This window comes from Monodon monoceros, unplaced genomic scaffold (genome assembly GCF_005190385.1).
Source record: "Monodon monoceros isolate NGI ecotype Baffin Bay Population unplaced genomic scaffold, NGI_Narwhal_1 Super_Scaffold_22, whole genome shotgun sequence".
NCBI lineage: Eukaryota > Metazoa > Chordata > Mammalia > Artiodactyla > Monodontidae > Monodon > Monodon monoceros.
In genome coordinates this window covers 15,940,703-15,963,608 of record NW_021703779.1, presented here as the reverse complement: position 1 = coordinate 15,963,608, position 22,906 = coordinate 15,940,703, and the positions used below count along the sequence as shown (strand labels likewise).

Genomic DNA, 22,906 nt, shown 5'->3' with positions numbered 1-22,906 from the left:
CCACTCATTTTAAATAGAGAACAGCTATAAAACACAATCACACCATCGCAGTTAAGCAGAGAAAATACAGGGTAAATGGTTATTGCTTATTTACAGATGCACTCACAGATCTAAAAAGTACCAGGTCTTAAGCTTTCAAAATTCCAATTGGTTAAAAATAATTGTTCAGGGCTTCCCTGGTGGCGCAGTAGTTGAGAGTCCGCCTGCCGATGCAGGGGATGCGGGTTCGTGCCCCGGTCCGGGAAGATCCCATATGCCGCGGAGCGGCTGGGCCCGTGAGCCATGGCCACTGAGCCTGTGCTCCACAACGGGAGAGACCACAACAGTGAGAGGCCCACGTACCACAAAAAAAAAAATTAATAATAATTGTTCTATGTGGAGAGAAAGGGGGGATATGGGAAAAAACTTATATAAGAAAAGCTTCATATTAAGAATTATTGTTTTCTACTTCTCTTCTAATAGTAGATAAGAGAAACTATTTCCTATCTTCCATAATTTAAGCAATGCTAGATGACAAGACCAGCTTCTTGGAAGAGGAAGGAAGACAAGGAGAGGAAGGACCTGCCCCTGAAAATGCAGCCAACAGAATTAAGGAATGTCACTTTTGGGGAGAGAACCTGATTGCAGGGTCCAACTCCTTGTGCCCCTCCTTGCTTCCCCTGCCCCAGGAAATAGATTTTTTTTTAAAGATTATGCTGAAAATTACATTAGAAAGCATCCATTTTAATCACTATCTACCAAACTAACTTTACTATTTCTATATTCTTATTCTTATGAAAAACTAATTTCTCAACTCAATGATTAAAAGACAAGGGCAACAAAAACACAAGCCCCTGCTATGGAGCCAGAACTACTTGGTTCAGTTGCAAAGGTTGTCCTAGGTGCCTTCCCACCCACCTGTGTTTGGCATCCTCCGCTCCCTTCAGGAATCCCTTTGCCCTCACCCATCCTTCTTCCTCCAGGAATCACCCCTGGGTCCCATGTACACAGGATCTTCTAGCTTATGAGGCCAGAAACTCCCTTAGTTGCTAACCCATGCTACCTTTCCCAGGGAATGCATAGGTTTCCCTTGGAAAACCTTGTAAAAGATAAAGTCTTTATGACCCACACAACTCTTTAATTATGGTTCTGAATCATGCAATAAGCATAAGAAAGATATTTCTGAATAAGGAGGGCTTTCCTTCTTTTCTCTAATTGCATCATTTAAGCAGCCACCTCCTCCACCTACTTGTAAGACCAATACTGCATCTGTATTTCCTTAAAAGGGAATATTTACCTATTAGACAAAGTGCTGCTTTCCACGTGGTAAGGTTTTCTTTTTGCTGACCTTGAAGGGGAGCGATCCAAAAGTCTCTGGGTTTGGAATGTAGGGTGATTCAAACACTGTTCTGTCAAGTATCTGTCAGCTGGGTCCAACTTCAGTAAATTCTTAGGAAATAAAGTTAGGATTGGAAAGAACATCACAAAGTCAAATTTAAATTGTAATAAAAACCGTATTTCTTTTCCTTATAAAAGAAATGCATGGTCACTGCAGAATATCTAGCAAACAGAGTTTAGTCCAAAAAAAATTTTTTTAAAGGACTATCTAAATCACCCATAACCTTACCATTGTTGTCCTCTGGCAATATGCCCTCCCAGCCCTTTAAAAAATATCATGTATATATTTTTTCTTTTCTAAAATCTGGCTTATATTATACAAATAAGTTTTGTATACTGTACTTTTCACTTACTAATCAAAAATATTTTTTACAACATAATTTAAACATCTAAAATATATTTTTATTTTTGGACGCAACATGCAGCTTGTGGGATCTTAGTTCCCTGACCAGGGATCGAACCCGAGCCCTCGGCAGTGAAAGCACGGAGTCCTAACCACTACACTGCCAGGGAATTCCCTAAAATATATTTTTAAATAAGTATATATTCATATCAAAGAATATACATTCTTCATCTTTTTCTTGTCCTCCTCTCTGGAGGCAGCCCATGGTACCAGCATCTTGTGAATCCTTCCACAGGTACTTTGTACATATCTCTATCTGCTCCTTTTATTTTATCCAAACAGTAGCATACACACAACAGGCTGCACTTAGCTTTCTTTCCACTCAACATTAGATCTTAAGAGATCATTCCATATCAGTAAACAGCCTCAATTTTAGATGTACCTTAGGCAGCATTTTGTTTTCCTTCTTTTAATATTGTGAACAATGATGCAACAAATAACTTTACAACATGTTTTAAATGACTACCTGGAAGTTTGTGGTATGATTTATTTAATGATTTATTGTTGGATGTTTAGGTGGCTGCCACTTTGCACTATTATAATTAATGCTGTGATGTACACCTGAAACCGTTGCATATATCCATGATCCCTTGCATAGGATAAGTTCCCAGATATGGAACTGGTAGGTATGCAAACCCTTAAGGATTACCTTCTATGTGTTGCCAAATTACCCCCTAGGAAGGTTGTCTCAAATAGTACTTCTCTGAGCAACTGAGAGTCTACCAATTTCTTGGCACCCTCATCAATAATAGGCATTATCATTCTTTTTAGCACATACTTGTAAATTAGCTATTTAAAAAATGGTATCTCACAGCTGTTTTAATTCATATCTTTGATTAATAGTGAGGTTGAATATTTTTATGTTTACTTATATTCCTTCTTTTCATATTTTTCTATTTGTGTAATTTTCGTAATTTATTTGTATGTGTTCTTTATTAATTAAAGTACTAATTTTTTTAACAACTAAAATGTTTTCTTCTAACATTATTTATCTGATTAGTAATTGGACAAGATTTTAAAAGGTGAATCATTATTAAAATTAATTGATTTGGGGGCTTCTCTGGTGGTGCAGTGGTTAAGAATCCGTCTGCCAATGGAGGGGACATGGGTTTGAGCCCTGGTCTGGGAAGATCCCACATGCCACGGAGCAACTAAGCCCGTGTGCTACAACTACTGAGCGCGTGTGCCACAACTACTGAAGCCTGTGTGCCTAGAGTCTGTGCTCTGCAACAAGAGAAGCCACTGCAATGAGAAGCCCGCGCACCGCAAAGAAGAGTAGCCCCCCGCTCACTGCAACTACAGAAAGCCCGCAGGCAGCAACGAAGACCCAACACAGCCAAAAATAAGTAAATAAACAAACAAGCAAATAAATTTATTTTAAAAATTAATTGAGTTTTATCGACAAGTTAGGCAAATACATAAAGAAGCATAACCTACATAACCTAACACAACTCAAGAGAGCACACTGACATCTGTTCTTTTGAGTGATGGGCATTTTCCCTCAGAGAAAGGAAAAAGGGTGAAATTCCAGCATTCCCAAATGCGTCTCTAGCTCACTTTCATTGGCTTTGCCCACAGTCAATTTCTTTGTGATCCACTACTGAACAGTGAGAACAAACCTCAATTTGTTCTCAATAAGCCAGAATTCAATTTCAGACAACCACCTTCAACCTAGCACCACAGAAAATTTGAATTCTGATCCTATCGTATCCTATCCTATGTTGACTCAGACACAACTCTAAAATTATCTCAATGCTTTCTCCTTCTTTATTAGAAAACAAAAACTGTGGAGGTATAGGAAATGATTTTGGTCTTACTGGCAGTTAAGGCAGTTAATATCAAAATGGTTTCAACTGTATGGTACTAGTTAAAAACAAAGGAAATTAAAGTACATACGACCTTTTAGAAGCTAAACAGCTACTAGCATTAAAGTGCTATTTTCATTTATTTAAGATTAACAAGGGTAGAAATTGCTGCACATACAATGAACTATTTTTATATTTATGAACACAGCTGTTAATTTTCAAACACCTGGAAGGATGAGGTCATTATGAGGAAAGTATGAAACTCAGTAAATAGTTTCAAAATTCAGTATTTGAGGGAAAAAACAATTTTAACTAAAATAGAGCCCATATAATTATTGTAGCTATTCTTTATATTATTAGGAGCTTTGATTAATTCTGGTAACTTGTATCCCCACTAAAATGGCTGATATGTATAAATAGACGCAGGATGAGACGGCCATTTTAGGTATTTATATATGGACAAAATTATCAAATCTGCTTTAGGGGATGGCACAGAGAATAAATTTCTTCATGAAAGGATAAATGGTACTATTTATTTTTCAAATTCATTTTCAAAAATAGCTAAAAGACAAAAGGAATAATTCTATTTATATAACATTCAATAATAACAAGGCAGTATTAACCTTTGGTGATAGAGTTCAAAGTCCTGGTTTCCAAGAGTGGGAAGGGGCACCTGGGAAGGGGTCATGAAGAGATTTTCGGGGTGTTAATAATTTCCTGTATCTCAATCCGGGTGGGGTTACATGGATACGTTTACATTATAAAGTTTTACTCTGAGGTACATTTATAATTTGTGTACCTTCTAAATACGTTTCAATAAAATGTTTATTTAACATTAAAGAAATTTGAGGGTAAATATATTAAATGAATGGGAATTCAACTGTTCGACTTTCAAACTGGTGTAAATGCATAATGGTTCAGGTTATCTTCGTATTTTTAATCTGTGTTAGCGTTTACCAGGTGCTATGCTGATACTTGGTAATTACATTTGGTAATGATTTAACAAAAGAAGTTCAGTTATTTTTAACTAAAAGAGACAAAAGGCAGAAAACATGAAATTGTATTTCAGTTCTTCTATTTTACTCTATTTACATTTTAAAAGTTACCAACTAATTAAAGCCCTGATAAATAAACACTGACTGTGTGAAAGAACATATGACATAACGCAAATGATTTAAGAGATAATTTATGCCTAATTAACCTTAAAGAGCCTTGAGGATTTTTTAAATAGTATCTCTCAATCTGTGTTCAGAAGAACTAGTGCTGTAGCATTTTATTTTTTTTTTAAGTATTTAGTATTTAATTAAATTTGGGAAATGCTTCTTTACTGTGGGATTTCTGAAAGCCTTTATAAGTTAATGAATATTGTGAATCTCTAAGAAAGGTTATATGGTAAGAGGCCTTTCCCAAAGGCCACAGCCCCTCGCCCACCTCCGCCCCCACACCTATTTACACAGGGCTCCTCGGAACACAGATTAACATAGTTTTAAAGCAGAGCAAAGTTCTGAGAGTGCTGCTCAGCAATTTCCAACTGTGCTAAGTATGCCTTTAAAGGTCCTGTGCACAGTGTAAACTCCTCTGTTTTTGACAGTTGACTGAACGGGCAGAAAATAAAACTGATCCATTAACTAGTATCTTTTTTTCTTTTTTTAATAAATTTATTTTATTTATTTACTTTTGGCTGCTTTGGCTCTCTGTTGCTGTGCATGGCTTTCTCTAGGTGCAGCGAGCGGGGGCTACTCTTTGTTGCGGTGCATGGGCTTCTCATTGCGGTGGGTGGCTTCTCTTGTTGAGGAGCACGGGCTCTAGGCGCGCGGGCTTCAGTAGTTGTGGCGTACAGGCTTAGCCGCTCTGCAGCATGTGGGATCCTCCCGGACCAGGGCTCGAACCCGTGTCCCCTGCACTGGCAGGCAGACCCCCAACCACTGCGCCACCACGGAAGACCCAAGAAGTATCTTTTGAAGGTCTACTATCAAATAACTAGCACTTGTTTATGCACGGGCTGGCTGCAATGAAAACTGGAGAAATATGAAAAAGTAGTTCTCACTCAAGGGGCCATCTACTTGGGTAGAAAAGCTTGAATAAGAAACTGTGAGAGGGCTTCCCTGGTGGCACAGTGGTTGAGAGTCCGCCTGCCAATGCAGGGAACACGGGTTCAGGCCCTGGTCCGGGAAGATCCCACATGCCACAGAGCAACTAAGCCCGTGTGCCACAACTACTGAGCCTGCACTCTAGAGCCTGCCAGCCACAACTACTGCGCCCGCGAGCCACAACTACTGAAGCCCGCGCACCTAGAGCCCGTGCTCCGCAACAAGAGAAGCCACTGCAATGAGAAGCCCATGCATCGCAACAAGAGAAGCCACCGCAATGAGAAGCCCATGCATCGCAACAGAGTAGCCCCCGCTCGCCACAACTAGAGAAGGCCTGCGCACAGCAACGAAGACCCAACACAGCCATAAATAAATAAATATTTTTTAAAAAAGAAAGTTTATTAAAAAAACCAAAAAAAACTGTGAGAACATTTTCAGTAGTCCAGAGCATGAAGACCTTCTGCACAGGGGCACCAGCATGAGGCGGAACACTCAGGCATGGTAGTAGCAGTGATTTTGCAGTTGTCAAATGAAGAGCCAGAGGGAGAGAAATCAAGTTAGAAAAAGAGCAGAATTAGGTTCGCTGATAAAATAATCTTATGGGAGGCCTTGAATATGCAAAAAATATTAGAATCTCTTTTCTTTCAACATTCATTTTAAGATTTGTTTTAAAACCTTATGCCTGAGCAGCTCGAGTGCTGGATAAATTTTTAAATGATTTATTTCTCATTATTTATATTTAGATTGTTACTATTCTGTCCATTTTAGGAATCTAATTTAGGTATCTCATAGTCCTGTCTAGACGGAATGTTACAATGCCAGATACTTCTGCAATTTTAAATAAACTGCAACGGGCTGTATGTATATGTATAACTGATTCACTTTGTTATAAAGCAGAAACTAACACACCATTGTAAAGCAATTATACTCCAATAAAGACGTTAAAAAAATAATAAATAAATAAATTGCATGCCTCTTCAGATGACACAGTGCCCCATTATTCACCACTATACCCCTATTAACAAAACATTTAATTCATAAAAGCAGGCTATGGTCATATATAGACACAAGAGAAATCACAAACCAAAAGACATTTTGTACACAGATAACATCAACTTGTCCCACCTTCATTAAGTCAAGTAAAACGCTATTTAAAATTCCAAGGTATCTTCTCTCCAATGACTGAGGATGGTTAACAGCTGGAAACTGTAACAACAACATGACAGAAGTATTAGCACGTAGGTAAGGGTATGTGTGTGCATGTGCTTTGAGTGTTGGAGAAGGTAGCAGATGAGCAGAAGCTACTGCCCTAGTGCCAAAGTTAAACTTATTTCACATGTATATTACTTTCGGTGTCTATGTATTTGAGGTAGGGATTAATAGGATTGGGTGTTAAATGACAGGAAAACTCACAAGTGAAAGATGATACTTAAATCTAGTCGGACAACACTGAAGCATGTAAAACAAAACAAAATATAAAAATTTGAAACTATTTATTCAGTTTATACAGTCTTGTCTACTTATACAAATAATTTGGTTATAATAGAGTTCATATAGAATTTGTCTGCCTATACAGACAATTCTTACACCCTTTTCACAACAACATATCATTTACTCCTGAAAATTAGAGAAGTAAAAAAAGAGAAAAAGGCCAGTACCTGAAAGGCTACAGAAGTAGAAATAATGAATTCGGACACATGTTCTATTATTGCTTTTAATATACTCTTTGAATGACCTGTTTTCAATTCCTTCCTTTATGTAAGTTGGAACAGAAGGCAAACAGGCTCCTAAATTAACAAATACATTTTTAAATAAAATGAGGGGAAAGGGTCAAGTTTATTCAGATGCTCTGTCCTTCCCTCTGCCAACTCACATTTCGCCATATCTAAGTGGATGGTAAAGTATTAGAGTCCAACGCCATGTACTCCCTCCCAAGAATACAGCCCACCGACCACATATCTACAGACTTCCCATAGGGAGCTCTGAAAAGCAAAGGGAGAGATTATCTTGGCAACTGAAGAAATAAGTTTTAATAATTTCCAAATTATTTTGAACAGATTCATGATTTAAAGCATATTTGGGTATTTAAGGAATTAAAAAATACCACATGGACAAACGTGAGGATGAAAAAAAGAAAGTATGGATATCAAAGTAAAACTTCAGAACACGGGCTTCCCTGGTGGCGCAGTGGTTGAGAGTCCGCTTGCCGATGCAGGGGACACGGGTTCGTGCCCCGGTCCGGGAGGATCCCGCATGCCGCAGAGCGGCTAGGCCCGTGAGCCATGGCCGCTGAGCCTGCGCATCCGGAGCCTGTTGCTCCGCAACGGGAGAGGCCACAGCAGTGAGAGGCCCGCGTACCGCAAAAAACACAAAAAACAAAAAACTTCAGAACACAAGTGAATAAATCTATGCTAATAAAGCCATCAGTTTAATAAAAATTTAGTTAGTATACACTGATTTGAAATCTATTCACATCCAGATATATTTTGAATATGAATGGATTAATAAACCCTAAATACAGCATACATGTCTGATGAGTTACCACTCACTTGGAGAATGAAATGCTCCCAAGAAATGTATTTTCTAGGTAATTATCCTTTAGCTCCCTGTATTTCCTTTATACCAACATAAGAGCATTTCAAAGCCTGAAATCTCTAAACATGCTAAATAAGTGGATGAGAGAAGTAGTTATGTAGAAAAATTCAAACAAGGTATTAAGACGTCATCCCCACACAGTGCTAGGTATGGCAGGAGATGCAGAATATGGGTAAGACCAAAACCTTGCATGTAAGCAACCCTCAGTCTGATTGTGAAAGCAATCAGTACAAAACTGTACTAAATTCTAGTTGAAGCTCAGAGAAAGGAGAGGCCAAGGTGGTTTGCAGCTGTAGAAAAAAGAATCCATACATAGATAATATCTGAACTAGCTTTTGAAAGATAAGAAAAAATGTGAGGACAGAGAAAAGTAGGACAGCACCTTCTAGATAGAGGACGTAGAGGGAATAACATGAATTTAACACAGACACACAGGCAATAATAACCTAAAACTGATTTCTGAGGGAAGTAATGCTCTGCGAGACATTTTAACAATTGTTATTCTTCTTATTTCAGAGATGAAGAAGGTGATGATCAGAAAATTCAAATAAATGGTTCAAGGCAGGTTACATAATTAAAAATCAGAACTTATATTTGCACCCAGGTCTGTGATCCAAACCCACATTTTTTCTAAACATGGGCGCCTTTCCTAAAGGAGGTACAGAGGTTCCTCTGGATGTTACTGGACCATTAAACATCAGCCCAAAGAGAGAGACACCTGTCATGCTGTGATAAAAGACTCTATACCACTAGATTTTAATTAATATCTTGCTTATGAGGTCCTACCTTATGCTACCAAATACCCCCTCCTTTTTTTCCAGAAGTAACATTTCATCAATAAGAAAATTAATGCCCAAAGTCAAAAGGTGTTAGAAATATGATTTTTAAATGACCACATAAACTCCTAATTTTAAAAAATTAATTAATGTTTTTTTGAAAGAAAGACACCATTCTCATATTAGGTAATTCAACAAATAACCAAAACTCAAGCACAGAAGTTTAAAGTATATCTCAATCAGTAGTTTGTTTTTTCTTTCCTTTCTTTCTTGATCACTTGGCCAATATGATACAATGAGAGTGCCTCTTTACTAAGCACTTACTATGTGTCAGGCACTGGTCTGGGCATTTTACATATATTATAATGTTTAATCTTCACAACAACCCCATCAGGTGGTACTTCCGTTATCACCATTTTACACATGAGGAAGAAGAGGCACAAGGAACTTGCCCTAGGTCATTCAAGTAGTAAATATGGAGTCAGGCTTTGAACCTCAGCAGCCTAACTTCAAAGTCTATGCCCTATATTATGGGATAGCAATTGTTATTTTTTTCAAAATAATACATACCGTTAGAGCAACATCTTGTTGATTTTCCAATCTCTACACAACTGAATCAAAATACAAATCACACTGGACTGGTTACTGGTAAGTCCATGTTTCAAGGCAGCTGCAGTTCACACACCCTGTACGCTTAGCTGAGAATGTCTCAGACATTCTCAAGTAAATGATAAAGGAAGACTTTTCCCTCGAAAGATGTGGTTAAACCTCCAAAAAGGTTAAACTAATTTAGCTAAAACACCACAAACACTTTCAGACTAAAATGTAAAAACATTAAGGCTTATAAAAATCAAAGTGTCAGGGAAGCAGCAATTTCTCCAAAGGATATTTACAAGCAGCACCGTCATGTACTCTCTACCATTTACCGATAATACTATTTAGTGAGGAGGTCTGTAAACAAACAGGACCATAGACAAAGGAGTAAAAGATCTCCTTTGTTTGGCCTATCTAATCCAAATGCTACTCATTCTTCAATATCCATTTCAAACTGTAAATCCTCTATATATCATTCCTAGTGAATCCAGCCAACTTTCTAGAATGTTTAACATTCTCAAGGTCTCAACTATATTTAGATGTATTAGAAAACAGTACAATGTAGTAAAGAATGTAGTACTTTATTATATACCACACTTGATTATAAATTGTATTGTTTTCTAATTACTTCATGCACAAAAGTCTTAATTCTTCAGCTAGTTTACAAGTTATTAAAGCCAGGTACCATGGCAGATCTGTTTACACTCTCTTCAGAGAATCCAGCTTAGAGCCTCTTTAACCAGGCAAAGAATAATGCAGCCAGAAGACCAAGCTTGATGCTCCAGGTCAAATATTCAATCATTTAATACTATTCAACCTAGTAAGAGCAACTCTAGGTGTGTTGTGAATATAACGGTGGCCATGATAGCTCATTTCTTTAAAAAATTCATTAGTCCAGTAAGGATACATTTTTCAAAAAGCTTTATTTTTTTTAAAAAAAATTTATTACAATTTTTAAAAAATTGAAGTATAGCTAATTTACACTGTTGTGTCAAACAGCTACTTAAAAGAGACTGCCACGTGTGCTACAAGAGCTATGACCAGAGTGCTTCAGGAGCGCAGAAGGGGGAGGCACCCATTCCCCCTGGAGGAGTCTAGAAGCGCTTCATGGAAGGACACTTGACTTGAGTCTGGGGGGAGGGAGGATGGAGAGCTTTCCAGGAAGTGGGGTAAGTATTGGGAGAATTATAGAAATGAAAACATAGCACTGCAGAAACAAGGAAATGGTGACAAGTTCAATGTGGCTGCAGAGCAGGGGGCAGGGGTAGGAAAAGGTGGGAGACAAGGCTGGAGGGCTAGAAGGAAGGGGTTTTTAATGCTATCCTAAGGAGTTTAAATTTAATAAGCAATCTTGCAGAGGTTTTCAGCACAAAGACAACAGAATTAAATGGGCAGTTTGCAGGAAGATCATTCTAAAAGCAATGTGAAGACTGCAGTGAAGAGAGAAACTTGGAGAAATCAGTTTGGGAGTGGTTGTTCAGGTAAAAGGTGGTAAGAGTGAAAGAAGCATTAGAGATGGAGAGAAGGGAAACATAAATGAGCTTGACTGCTGATAATGCAGATTGGTTCAAGAGAGCGTTCAAATATTCATCGAGTCCCTACTACATGTGCTGGGCTAAGCTAGATGCTGGAAATACAGCAATAAAACAGATGATTTCTAACATTAATAATTAAAAAATAAACAAAATAATTACATACTGTGATAAGTGCTATGATGGAAAAAGAAGGGTGCTATGGGAGAGACCAAGAAGGAGGTGGGGGAAGTATGCTGGGGGGTCAGAGACAGGGGGCATTCTTGGAGCTGAGATTTATAAAATGAGAAGGGGCCATGCAAGGGAAGTGCCTTCCTGGGAAAAGGAGTCACAAGTCCCAATTTCATGAAGCTGGAACACCTGGGAATGTTTACGGAAGTTAAAGAAAGGTAAGTGTGATGAAAGTCTGGAAAGGGATGGGAATGGAAAGGGGTATGAGCTGAAGTCAGGGAGCTAGAAGGGCCCAGAAAAGGCAAGGTCTGATGGGAAGGAGTTTGGATGCATTCTCAGTGAGACAGGAATTCATTAGCTATGACTTGCTTTATTTCTGACTAGAATAGATTTTCCTTTCTTCTGGACTGAGGGCAAGTCCTATTTATTATCATATTTTCAGCATCTAGTAGGACAAATGCTCAATAACTGTTGAACTATTTGTACCCTAATTAATGGTCATAATTTGGTTATTTTTCAGCTTACAAAAGCAAAAATAAAAGGAGAAAAAAGAAACTTGCCTGAGGTAACTCAGACAGATTTGGAAGAGAGAGAAAGCAGGAAGGGGATGGAAGAGAAATGTTTGCATTTCTGTTCCTTTCTTTCTTCCACACTCATTGAGCCTAGCAGGAGGTACACTGTGCTGGGCATTCATGTGTGAGGAGGGGTACTCTTCAAAGTGAAATAAACTGAGGCCAGAAAGTCAAAGGAAAAAAACAAAGTGCTTTGCAAATGTCAAGAAAACATGGTTTGAGAATTATGCATTTAAGAGAAACAAAAGAAGTGGTGGTGAGCTTATTTTATGGTTCCCACAAGGGCCAGCAACTGGCATGTTGGCCCAAACAGGGTAGTTGAAAACTAAAAATGTTGCTTTGGGGGTGGATGGAACAGAGAAGCAGCTTGTAACTGGCCACTCCAGTAAGATGCCTCCTGCGACTTGGTTGTCCCTCATATGGGGAAAGTTTATACTTTAAGACTCTTTTTAGCATATTTTCTGAAATCAAGTTTTGCACAAAGTTAGCAAGTCTAGAAGAGGCTGCCCAAGACAATACACTAGTTTGAAAAGAAGATGTGATGTTTCACTAAACAGGAAATACCCACTAGAACAGCACCTTTAAATATGCAGAATGTGAGTATTCATCATCTTCCTCAAATCACTACAACTATGTTTGCTCAAATAAGCAATAGCCATTTATACATTTTTCTATCTTTTGGGGATGTTTAATATTTTGCATAAAGAAACATTCTGAGATAACCAAAGTTTAGAATAACGTGTACACTAAAAAAGATTTTGAAAAATTGGAACTTACAAATTAGGAAAATATTAGCAGCTCCCACTTTCGGATTCAGAATTCACAAATACTATATAAAATTCAAAAGTAAAATATTATAGGGCTTCCCTGGTGGCGCAGTGGTTAAGAGTCCACCTGCTAATGCAGGGGACACAGGTTCGTGCCCTGGTCCGGGAAGATCCCACATGCCGCGGAGCGGCTGGGCCCGTGAGCCATGGCCACTGAGCCTGCACGTCCGGAGCCTGTGCTCCGCAATGGGAGAGGCCACAACAGTGAAAGGTCCGTGTACCGCAAAAAAAATGAGAAAAAAAAAGCAAAAATAAAATATTATAATGGGGATTATAAACACTGTAATGGGAAAGGCAATAGTATTCGATGGATAGCTTAGCATTCCACTGTGCAATGAGCAATGATTTAAATACTAGTGTACTGATTCCATTTGGGGTTTTAGCAAAGCCTCTTACCCGGAGCCCGTGGAAGCGAGGATTACTGTAGAAGAGCTTCATTTGCTCAGGTGGAAGTGGTCCTAGCACCTTCTGAATAGTAAAAAGTTGGTCAATTTCGCTTTCTCCAGGAAATAAAGGCTGTCCATCACTAAGCTCCCCAAGAATACAGCCCACGGACCACATATCTACAGACTTGCCATAGGGAGCTCTGAAAAGCAAAGGGAGAGATTATCTTGGCAACTGAAGAAATAAATTTTAATAATTTCCAAATTATTTTGAACAGATTCATGATTTAAAGCATATTTGGGTATTTAAGGAATTAAAAAATACCACATGGACAAAAGTGAGGCTGAAAAAAAGGAAGTATGGATATCAAAGTAAAACTTCAGAACACAAGTGAATAAATCTATGCTAATAAAGCCATCAGTTTAATAAAAATTTAGTTAGTATACACTGATTTGATATCTATTCACATCCAGATATATTTTGAATATGAATGGATTAATAAACCCTAAATACAGCACACATGTCTGATGAGTTACCACTCACTTGGAGAATGAAATGCTCTCAAGAAATGTATTTTCTAGGCAATTATCCTTTAGCTCTCTAAATATCAACAAGTTATACTGATCCATTTTTTGAGTTCAGCCTATTAAAATGTACCACTGACTAATGTGTCTTCTTAAACAACAAACACTTAATATTATTTAACCTCTGACTGCACAGAGTCAAAACAGCTAAGATTGTGCTAAACGCTATTGGATTATTTACTTCAATCTATTTATACCCTTTGTTTACAGGACTTTATGACAGGCATTTCCCTCAAAGCATTTTTTCCACTTCTTTAGGAATTTATAGCTATCTTCCAAGGTCTGAGTTTACCAGAAGGCTTTTGGAGTACTACTGTTGCTAATCAGCTATACATGAAAACCTACGTATCCCCAAAAAAGCTTTACGTGTATACCGCAATATCTATAGCCTTAAATCAAATTACAGAAGGCAGATTAAGAAATCATATTTTTTAGTTTCAAACATAAAATTATCTAAGTTTTAAGCAGGGAAAGCCAAAATAAAATATCTGGAAAAAAAAAGGAATTAAAATTCTAGAATGCCATAGTGCTATAGTAGTAATATAAAACTTTTAACAAATACTCTAAAGCACTTTTAACATAATACAGAATATGTTTCTAGGATGATAAATCATTGTAACAATAAGTCAATATTTTATTTATCTCATTTCCTCCCATAAAAACCCAAGAACCATACTAGGAAACTTCATTTAGATTTTTTTGGTAGCTTGCTGGGAAGGGAAGGATACTGATCTTTCTTTCATACAAGTGTAAGAAAGACAAAACTTGTGCTAGATGGAGAAAACTATGGAAAATCTTTACATACCCACCGTAAGCTATTTTTCTTGTGTCAACTAATCTGAATAATTTATGCAGCTGTAACTACTTTGAATGTCAAGGACAAAGTCTTGAGAATGTATAAAAACCTGTAAATTCTTCATGTTAACCAAATATCAACTGATTTCAATGGGATTTTTATACAAATAATATGGTTCTTCAACCAGTACTTGACAATCATTTAATTAGTAATATTCAATTTGGCTCAAATTAGTTGGAGTCCCCATCTACTTTTGGTAGCTCCCATATAGCTCTAAACATAACTCAGTTAATGAGCTATAAACATAGCTCAGTTTTCCAGGAGGTATTATTAGGCAGCAAATACTCTCCGAAGTTTCATAATAAGGCTGTCCTCAGAATGAGCTCCTCAGGGACATCTTATAGACAAAACCATATTATAATGAGTCCCTCTACCATACTTGAATCCTCAGATGGGGTTCTAAGAATGATTTACTTCATACTCATTTCTTCTTTGGAAAATCCTGTCCAGGAATTTCAAACTCCCTATCCCTCCCAAAAGAATGAACAGATGAATAGACTACACATTAGAGTGAGTCCAGACAGAGGTACACAGAAGAAACATAGACAACACAAAAGAAAATCAATCCTAAATCCAAGTTGAAAAATGAGCACAGAAATTCTAAAATCTATCCACACAAGGAGGGATAATAAAGTGACTAGCCACCATTTATTTCACAGGATGAAGCACAAGCTTTTGATTAAAAAAAAAAATGGTAAAGCTTTCAATAACCGACACCAATAATTCTTATAGGCTCTAGGTCAGCAATGAAACAAGATTTAACGCCAAATGGTTGGCAGACCCTGGGAAATCAATTGTTAACTTCAAAATAAACCCTCAATGAGAACCTGCTGCATAGTACAGGGAACTCTACTTCACTGTACAGTAGAAACTAACACAACATTGTAAAACAATTACACCCCAATAAAAAATTTTTTTTAATAATAAAAACTAAGAAAATCAACTGACCACAAGTGTAAAAAAATAAAAATAAAAATAACCCCTCAGTGGGGGGTGGTGGTGGTGGTGGTGGTGGTGGTGGGATGAACTGGGAGACTGGGATTGACATATATATACACTAATATGTATAAAATAGATAACTAATAAGAACCTGCTGTGTAAAAAATAAATAAAATAAACCCTCAGTGAGCAGCTTAAACATAGTCATCATGATCTTCAGAAGAAATACAGAAATTTATATTTCTATTATATAAAAAGTACCTTTATTTATTAAAAATTTTTTAAATTGAAGTATAGTTTACAATGTTGTAAAAAATATCTTTTAAAAATTAAATTTCTCATGTCCCCTAGATACATGTATGGCACACTAAAGAAAAGAGATGAAACCTATAATAATTCGTGCACTGGTCATCATTACCACCATATCTAATTTTATTTGTAGAGTGTGTCTTCTACCTCAATTCTTTGATGGTCCCAAAGAAGGAAATACGATCTAGGAAAAATAAGAAAATACTACAACTACGATAGGTAGAGAATTATTGGTGAAACTATGTGATGGAGATCAAGACTACAGGTCCTTTCTTAGGTTCTGAAGTTAAAACATAGTAAGAGGAAGAAGTATCTTATCAGAAAATGTTTTTCTGGTGTTGACAGGTGAATGAAATACCACTGAAAGTGGAAGGGTGGCACAAAGTGGATGGATGTGGCAGTGTTGCTGAGAAAATTATCAATATATTAGTCTGGAAAGCCATTTATCATCAAACAGGATTCACAATGTTTGGAAGGAAAATATCAGTAGGTTCAATATTTACAGAAAAGTGGCTAGGCATAAGAGATACTCCATAAGTATCTGCTGAATGAATGAATGAATACATGAACAAACAGATAAGCCAGAATGTCAAACTCTGTGGATATACACATTCTTAATGTGGAAGACTATTAACAAAGATGGCAGCAATAATTCCCCTCCATTTCCATACACCTGCCACTTTGCAATGTGACTCTGCCACTCCTCCCATCAAGAGGCGAAGTTTATTCCTCCATCCCTTGAATCAGGGCTTAGACAAGTAACGTGCTTTGGCCAATGAGGCAAAAGTCATGCAAAGAGGCTTGAAAACCACCTTTGCTTTTGGGCTTGCCCTCTGCTCAGGGAATTCTTCTGCTATTATATGAAGAAACTTGGACTAACGCACTGGAGGATGAGTCCCCATGGAACAGAGATAGTTTGTCCCAGCTGAGGACCTAAACCAACCAGCCTCTAGATGACCTGCTGACTGTAGCTATATGAGCAACTCCAGTTGAGACCAGCAGAAGAATCATCCAGTTGAACTCAAACAGCTGACTCCCCCAACCCGATGGCACCCAGAATTGTGAGCAAATAAAATGGTGCTTGCTTTACGTAATTAAGTTTTTAGGTGGTTTGCTATACTGCAATAGGTAACTGGTATTTAATTAACTCAAGTTCTTATCTTCCACAGATAATTCCAAAGTTAACAACAGAGGATCAGCAAATATGTAGATGTCACTCTATTCTGGGAAGGTAACTCACCCAAGTAAGAGTTCTGGAGACCTATACCACCTGGTGGCCACATATTCTGTATAATTAGCATTATTGCCTTCTGAGAGATTCCGAGCAAAACCTGAAAGATAGCAAAGCCCAAAGGTGTAATTTTGAAAAAGAATTAATTTTTTTAAAGAATTAATTAGAATTAATTAATTTGTCATGTTGACAAAATATTTCAGTGCTATTAATACCTTAAAGGAACATCAAAAGAATATAATGATTGTTACTGAATGGGCTGTTTATTAACAGTGTCCTTGTCATTTAAAAAAGTTAGTCCATTGTTCATTCGTCAATTAAAATATACAGTGTATTCACTACAAAACCAGCCTCTCCTCTCTGATAAAGAAATCTATGTTTTCAAAGTTATTGCATGCTTTTATAAGCATTCAGAGCTTTTCCAATAAGTGTAAATCTTAGAAACAAAATGAAGACTCCACAAGAGCCAGAAGTCAAAGCTAAATTAGCATGTCGCAGATAGTCGTTAATTCTGCTATGTGGGACCTTAGATAGTATTTGTATATCTATTGGTGCTGATCAGCTCGGCCATTATGTAAACAACTATCGGTAGGGTTTGGCAATGATGGAAACAAAGCAGGCTAAAATGATTTTTATCTCCTAATGTGACTGAGAAGCATATTAGGGACATCTTAATTACCTTACAGACTCTATTGCTACCCCCCGCCCCCCGCAAGTAACAACCCTTTCAAAAGGTTTTGGGGCCACAAAATAAACTGGCAAGTAGGTTAATTACCCATCTAACTCACCAAAAGCAACATAGGTTCACTGTAAATAGTTACAGAGAACCAGAATATTAAAATTAAAGGTAAAAGTTAAGGTGTATGTCAGTTTCAAGAAATAGAAAATAGTGTTTCTTAAAGTGGAACAGTAAAAAAAAATAAATAAATAAACACAGCAAAAACAAACCCCCTAACTTCAGTTAATCAACACTTCTTTATAAGACATATTTGGAAGAAATATTCATATTTTTTAGTGGGATTCTTCAAGCCAGACAAAGGAGCTACACACTCTGGGAGGTTAAACAATCAGGAGGTTCTTGGTGGGGATGTGCAGGGCACAGAACGCCATATGTGGGGCCATCATGTGGAACTTCCTGACCGTTTAAAGCTGTCTTTTCTTTAAGAAATGATGCTAGACTAAGGATACTTTTTTCCTACTATTAACCATTCTATATGCATCTTTTTTATTTATAACTTGCTTGACAAATTTCAGCTCCTAAGTACTTCTTAAGATGTTTAGGTACAGCAGGACTCTTCTTTGCAGTATTTTTTTAAAATTAATATATTTTTATTTTTTTGGCTGCATCGGGTCTTAGTTGCAGCACGCAGGCTCTTTGTTGCGGCACGTGGGCTCCTCTCTAGTTGTGGCGTGCGAGCTCCAGAGTGTGTGGGCTCTGTAGTTTGTGGCACGCAGGCTCTCTAGTTGAGGCATGCAAGCACAGTAGCTGTGGTGCGTGGGCTTAGTTGCCCCATTGCATGTGGGATCTTAGTTCCCTGACCAGGAATCGAACCTGCATCCCCTGCATTGGAAGGAGGATTCTTAACCACTGAACCACCAGGGAAGTCCCCCACTGAACATTTAAAGGGAATAAACGGAATCATTCTAAAAATGTCTTTTAACCTTACAGATATATAACTATTGCATATATACAATACATATGTATTTACATAGTTATATTTCCAGTGTTTATGATTATGCCTGAAACAATTTCTATCAATATTTTAAATATTAATTTTTTTAAAATCCAACTCAAGTCAGAAGGCCATAGTGGTATTTTCTGGAAAATTCTTTCTCTGAGGTCATTAAGCACTGGGCTTATGAATATATGCACATGCATGTATTTGCTTTGAATTCTCATTAAACAAATACTGCATGATGAATTTTTTAAAATAGTAGACAATACTATGCAAAGAGAGTAGAACTCTTCCCACAATCAATTTTTTAATATACAACCCAATAGAATGTTCATTTGCTAATTTAAGTCAAAAGATAAAAAATACTTTTAATACACCTGTAAAAGCTACCTAGGTGCTATATTAAATTAATTCTGTACTTACAGGGCTCAATTTCTTTTTAACTTACCAAAGTCACACAGTTTCAAAACATCATTGTGGCTGATTAAGAGATTTTCTGGCTTTATATCTGGAGTATCAAGATTAAAAAACAATTATTAAAAAATGTTCCATGTACTGCTGATTGATACTGTTAGAGCACTGTAATGGCGCCTAATTAGAAATATCCAGAGTAATATGAATAGAAAACTATGGCAGTGAAAAGCAGAGTAACACATTTTATGCTGGTACACAAAAGTTCCAATTAATTTTTTTTTGAAAAACATGCAGACCACCATTTCAAAAACATTTTTCCCCTTAAATCTTAAAGGTATTAACTGGACATCTGAAAGGAATTTAAAAATGATTAAATCTAGGCTACCACATTTTAAGGAACTATTTTTACTTTATAAAATACTAATAATACAAATTTTTGGAGATAGACTATAAACTGTTTACACCCACAAGATACTTTAAAAACATATATGAGAGTAAGTAGGTAGCATTATATTTACTGGAGAAAAAAATACAAATAAGATACATTGTTCGTCATGATTTTCTGTATACTTTCTATATTTATATATCTCTGTAGGTTTTCTATGATGTGGTTCACAATCATAAATGTCTAGTGCTGAAGCTATGATGGATGAGTCAAGATAAGATTTCTCATTTATTCTGTGGATCTTTTGAAGATGTGGTGGGAATTAAGGAGTAGAAATACACAGAAAATGCAGTTTAATTCCCTCCCTTTGGAGGCATCTCACAATTCTATTTTTAGAGTGCCCATCATCTATATTATATGGTAGAAGTGAAAATGGAGAAAGGGAAGAGGTAGGAGTGAGATCTGTAGATTTCAGAATCATGGTTTCTGAATTAATTCACAACCATTAATTCACTATACACTTAACCAAATCTCAGTATCACTATGGAAATGCAGCTAAATCAGTTTCTTAATATCCTCAAACTGTAGTAGAGACTGTTATTAGAATCATTACCCTAGACACTAGATGTCCAGGTGACCAAGACATCTCTCCAAGCTGCCAACAACCTTCATAATGTAACTGCTATGAAAGTCAAATGCAAGAGAAATACAAACTGTCTCTTTCCAGAAATAATAGGAGTTGGCATTCTTCACATGACCTTTAAGCTATTCTTAAAGTGAGGCTTTTTTTTTTTTTTGCGGTACGCGGGCCTCTCACTGTTGTGGCCTCTCCCGTTGTGGAGCACAGGCTCCAGACGCACAGGCTCAGTGGCCATGGCTCACGGGCCCAGCCGCTCCGCGGCATATGGGATCTTCCCGGACCGGGGCACGAACCCGCATCCCCTGCATCGGCAGGCAGACTCTCAGCCACTGCGCCACCAGGGAAGCCCAAAGTGAGGCTATTTTTAAAGTGATACCCTTGTGTGCCTGTTTAGATAAATTAAAATGTAGTATTCATTTGTCTGATAATTCAAAGATAAGAAGTGGATACTGCAACATTTTCTGACAAACATCTTTTAGCTTCATTATTGTATCAATTTGTGTCCCTTGAATGCAAGAGATTATCAGGAAAAGATAAATGGTATATAGATTAAAGATCTTGCTGAGCAAGTAATTTCCCTTTTACTGCTATAAACCACCCACTTCATGGCAATAAAGGACAAAATAGAACAGTTTATGGAAGTATAATGGCCTTTATGCAAGGTTCATCATGCCTACAACCTGCAAACAATGGGTACTTTTCATGAACAGGTAGGGAAAATCAGGAGGTAAAGGTACATACTAGAGATCTTGGTCTAAGAGGAAATGAGAAGTGGCTGTCAATGGGGGCCAGTGACTTAGCACCATGTCTAAAGCCTGATTCTGGCTTGTTTCACATTACCTGCTCTACCTGCAGGACCAAAAGGGAATGGAGAGGGTAGTTCCCCCTGCAAGTAAGCTTCAAAGTTTCCATTTGTTGAGTTCGTTTTATCACTAGGTGCTTCTGCTGTTGAAAGCGGATCTGGTTTTACAAACACAGAGATCTCACCGTAATATCCAAATAAATGTGCAGTCCATCCTTTTGGTGATACAAAAGGAGACTTGGAGCCCAAACAATGTCTCATATCCTATACTTTCAAAATGTATTTAATTTAAATGGAATGTCAGTGCCTGTGTGAAATATTTTGTTAACTTTATTTGATATTTTAATATTTTCCATTTCAAAAATTCCATACTTACCTCGATGAACAATATCATTCTTATGGCACCAGTGAATAGCTTTGATTAGCTGATAGATATAACTTTTTACTTTTTCAGGTGGAACTCCATTTGGCATTTCTTCCAGCAATTCAAGCATATTCTAAAAATTAAATAGAGAGCCAATGATCTCCAAAATTAGGTGGCCCATAAATCATGTATTAACAATTTAAAAAAGCACCTTGGATGATAATTCATCTAATACACAGCATGCATTTTTTAAAAATTGCTTTGCTTTCCATCTACAACCTTTCTTGTGAAGCAGCATATTGTATTGAATCAAGGTTCTCTTTTAAGAGAAATTCCATTTTTACTACTCCCCAGTGCTATCTCAAATAATAACCCTGTGCATTTTTCACTCTCCCTAAAATCTATCAGGCATCATTTTAGCCTAATTCCGAGGGAAAAACAACACAAAGTAGAGAAAAGACATTGTAATGTATAGAGGAGAGGGGAAACAGTCATTTTAACATAGTGCACTGTGCATCTCCAAAAGAACTTTGCGATAAAATCAAGCCTTGAAATATTTCTGGGAGACCTGGAAAATATTCTTAAATGATCCCTAAGGTTAGCAGTGATCAATATAATCAGAACAAATATTTAAACAGGCTACAAAATATGGTTGAAATAAAAATTCACAGACTCCAAACAAACCAATATTCAAAAATCTTAATCTGGAGTCAGAGACCATTCTAAAACTCATGCACATTTTTTATTTATTTTATTTTTTTAATTAAAAAATTTTTTTTTTTGCGGTACGCGGGCCTCTCACCGCCGTGGCCTCTCCCCTTGCGGAGCACAGGCTCCAGACGCACAGGCTCAGCGGCCATGGCTCACAGGCCCAGCCACTCCATGGCATGTAGGATCTTCCTGGACCGGAGCACGAACCCGTGTCCCCTGCATTGGCAGGGGGACTCCCAACCACTGCGCCACCAGGGAAGCCCCATGCACATTTTTTAAGTAGAAATTCCACTTAACCAATTTCTGCTGAATTTCCAGATTAACTAAATATTCTCCACTCCCTCTGTAAAGCATAAGACTACGGTCTACAGCATGATTAGAGCTTATCATTTGTAGATGACCATCTAGGACAGCAGTTCTCAAAGTGTGATCTGTGGATCTCGGAGGAGGGGGGTGTCTCAGAGGACCCATGAAGTCAAAACTATATTCATGACAGCACTCAGTTATTTGTCTTTTTCACTGTGTTGGTATTTACACTGATGGCACAAAGCAATGATGGGTAAACTGGTGGTACCTTAGCATGAATCAAGAAGGCATTGGATTCTTCAATGCCATAACCTTACAGTTTAAAAAAAAAAAAAAAAAAAAAGGCCAATTTTAGTAAAGGATGTTTTTGATGAAGCAGTAAAAATTATTACTTTTATTAAATTTCAGTTCTTGAGTACATGTCTTTTTAGGAATCTACATGATAAAATGAGGAATACGCATAAAGCACTTCGGCTGCATATCAAAATACGATAGCTGTCATGGGGAAAAGCACTTGGGTAACAGAGTTATAAACTGAACTAGTCATTTTTCTTCGGGTACAC

The 22,906-nt window shown here is 37.3% G+C and overlaps 1 protein-coding gene across 2 annotated transcripts in view; it reads right to left on the bottom strand.

Annotated features, from left to right (window-relative positions):
* The window catches only part of CDKL5 (cyclin dependent kinase like 5), a 190,631-nt gene that overhangs the window by 35,535 nt on the left and 132,190 nt on the right, over window positions 1-22,906 (bottom strand). For both annotated transcript variants that reach the window (XM_029240581.1, XM_029240582.1), the window contains exons 6-11: window positions 21,339-21,459; window positions 19,170-19,229; window positions 17,055-17,145; window positions 13,139-13,328; window positions 6,801-6,881; window positions 1,277-1,428 (exon numbers count right to left, since the gene is read on the bottom strand). In XM_029240581.1, the coding sequence (XP_029096414.1) occupies window positions 1,277-1,428; window positions 6,801-6,881; window positions 13,139-13,328; window positions 17,055-17,145; window positions 19,170-19,229; window positions 21,339-21,459 (695 nt within the window). The remainder of the gene's footprint in view (window positions 1-1,276; window positions 1,429-6,800; window positions 6,882-13,138; window positions 13,329-17,054; window positions 17,146-19,169; window positions 19,230-21,338; window positions 21,460-22,906) is intronic.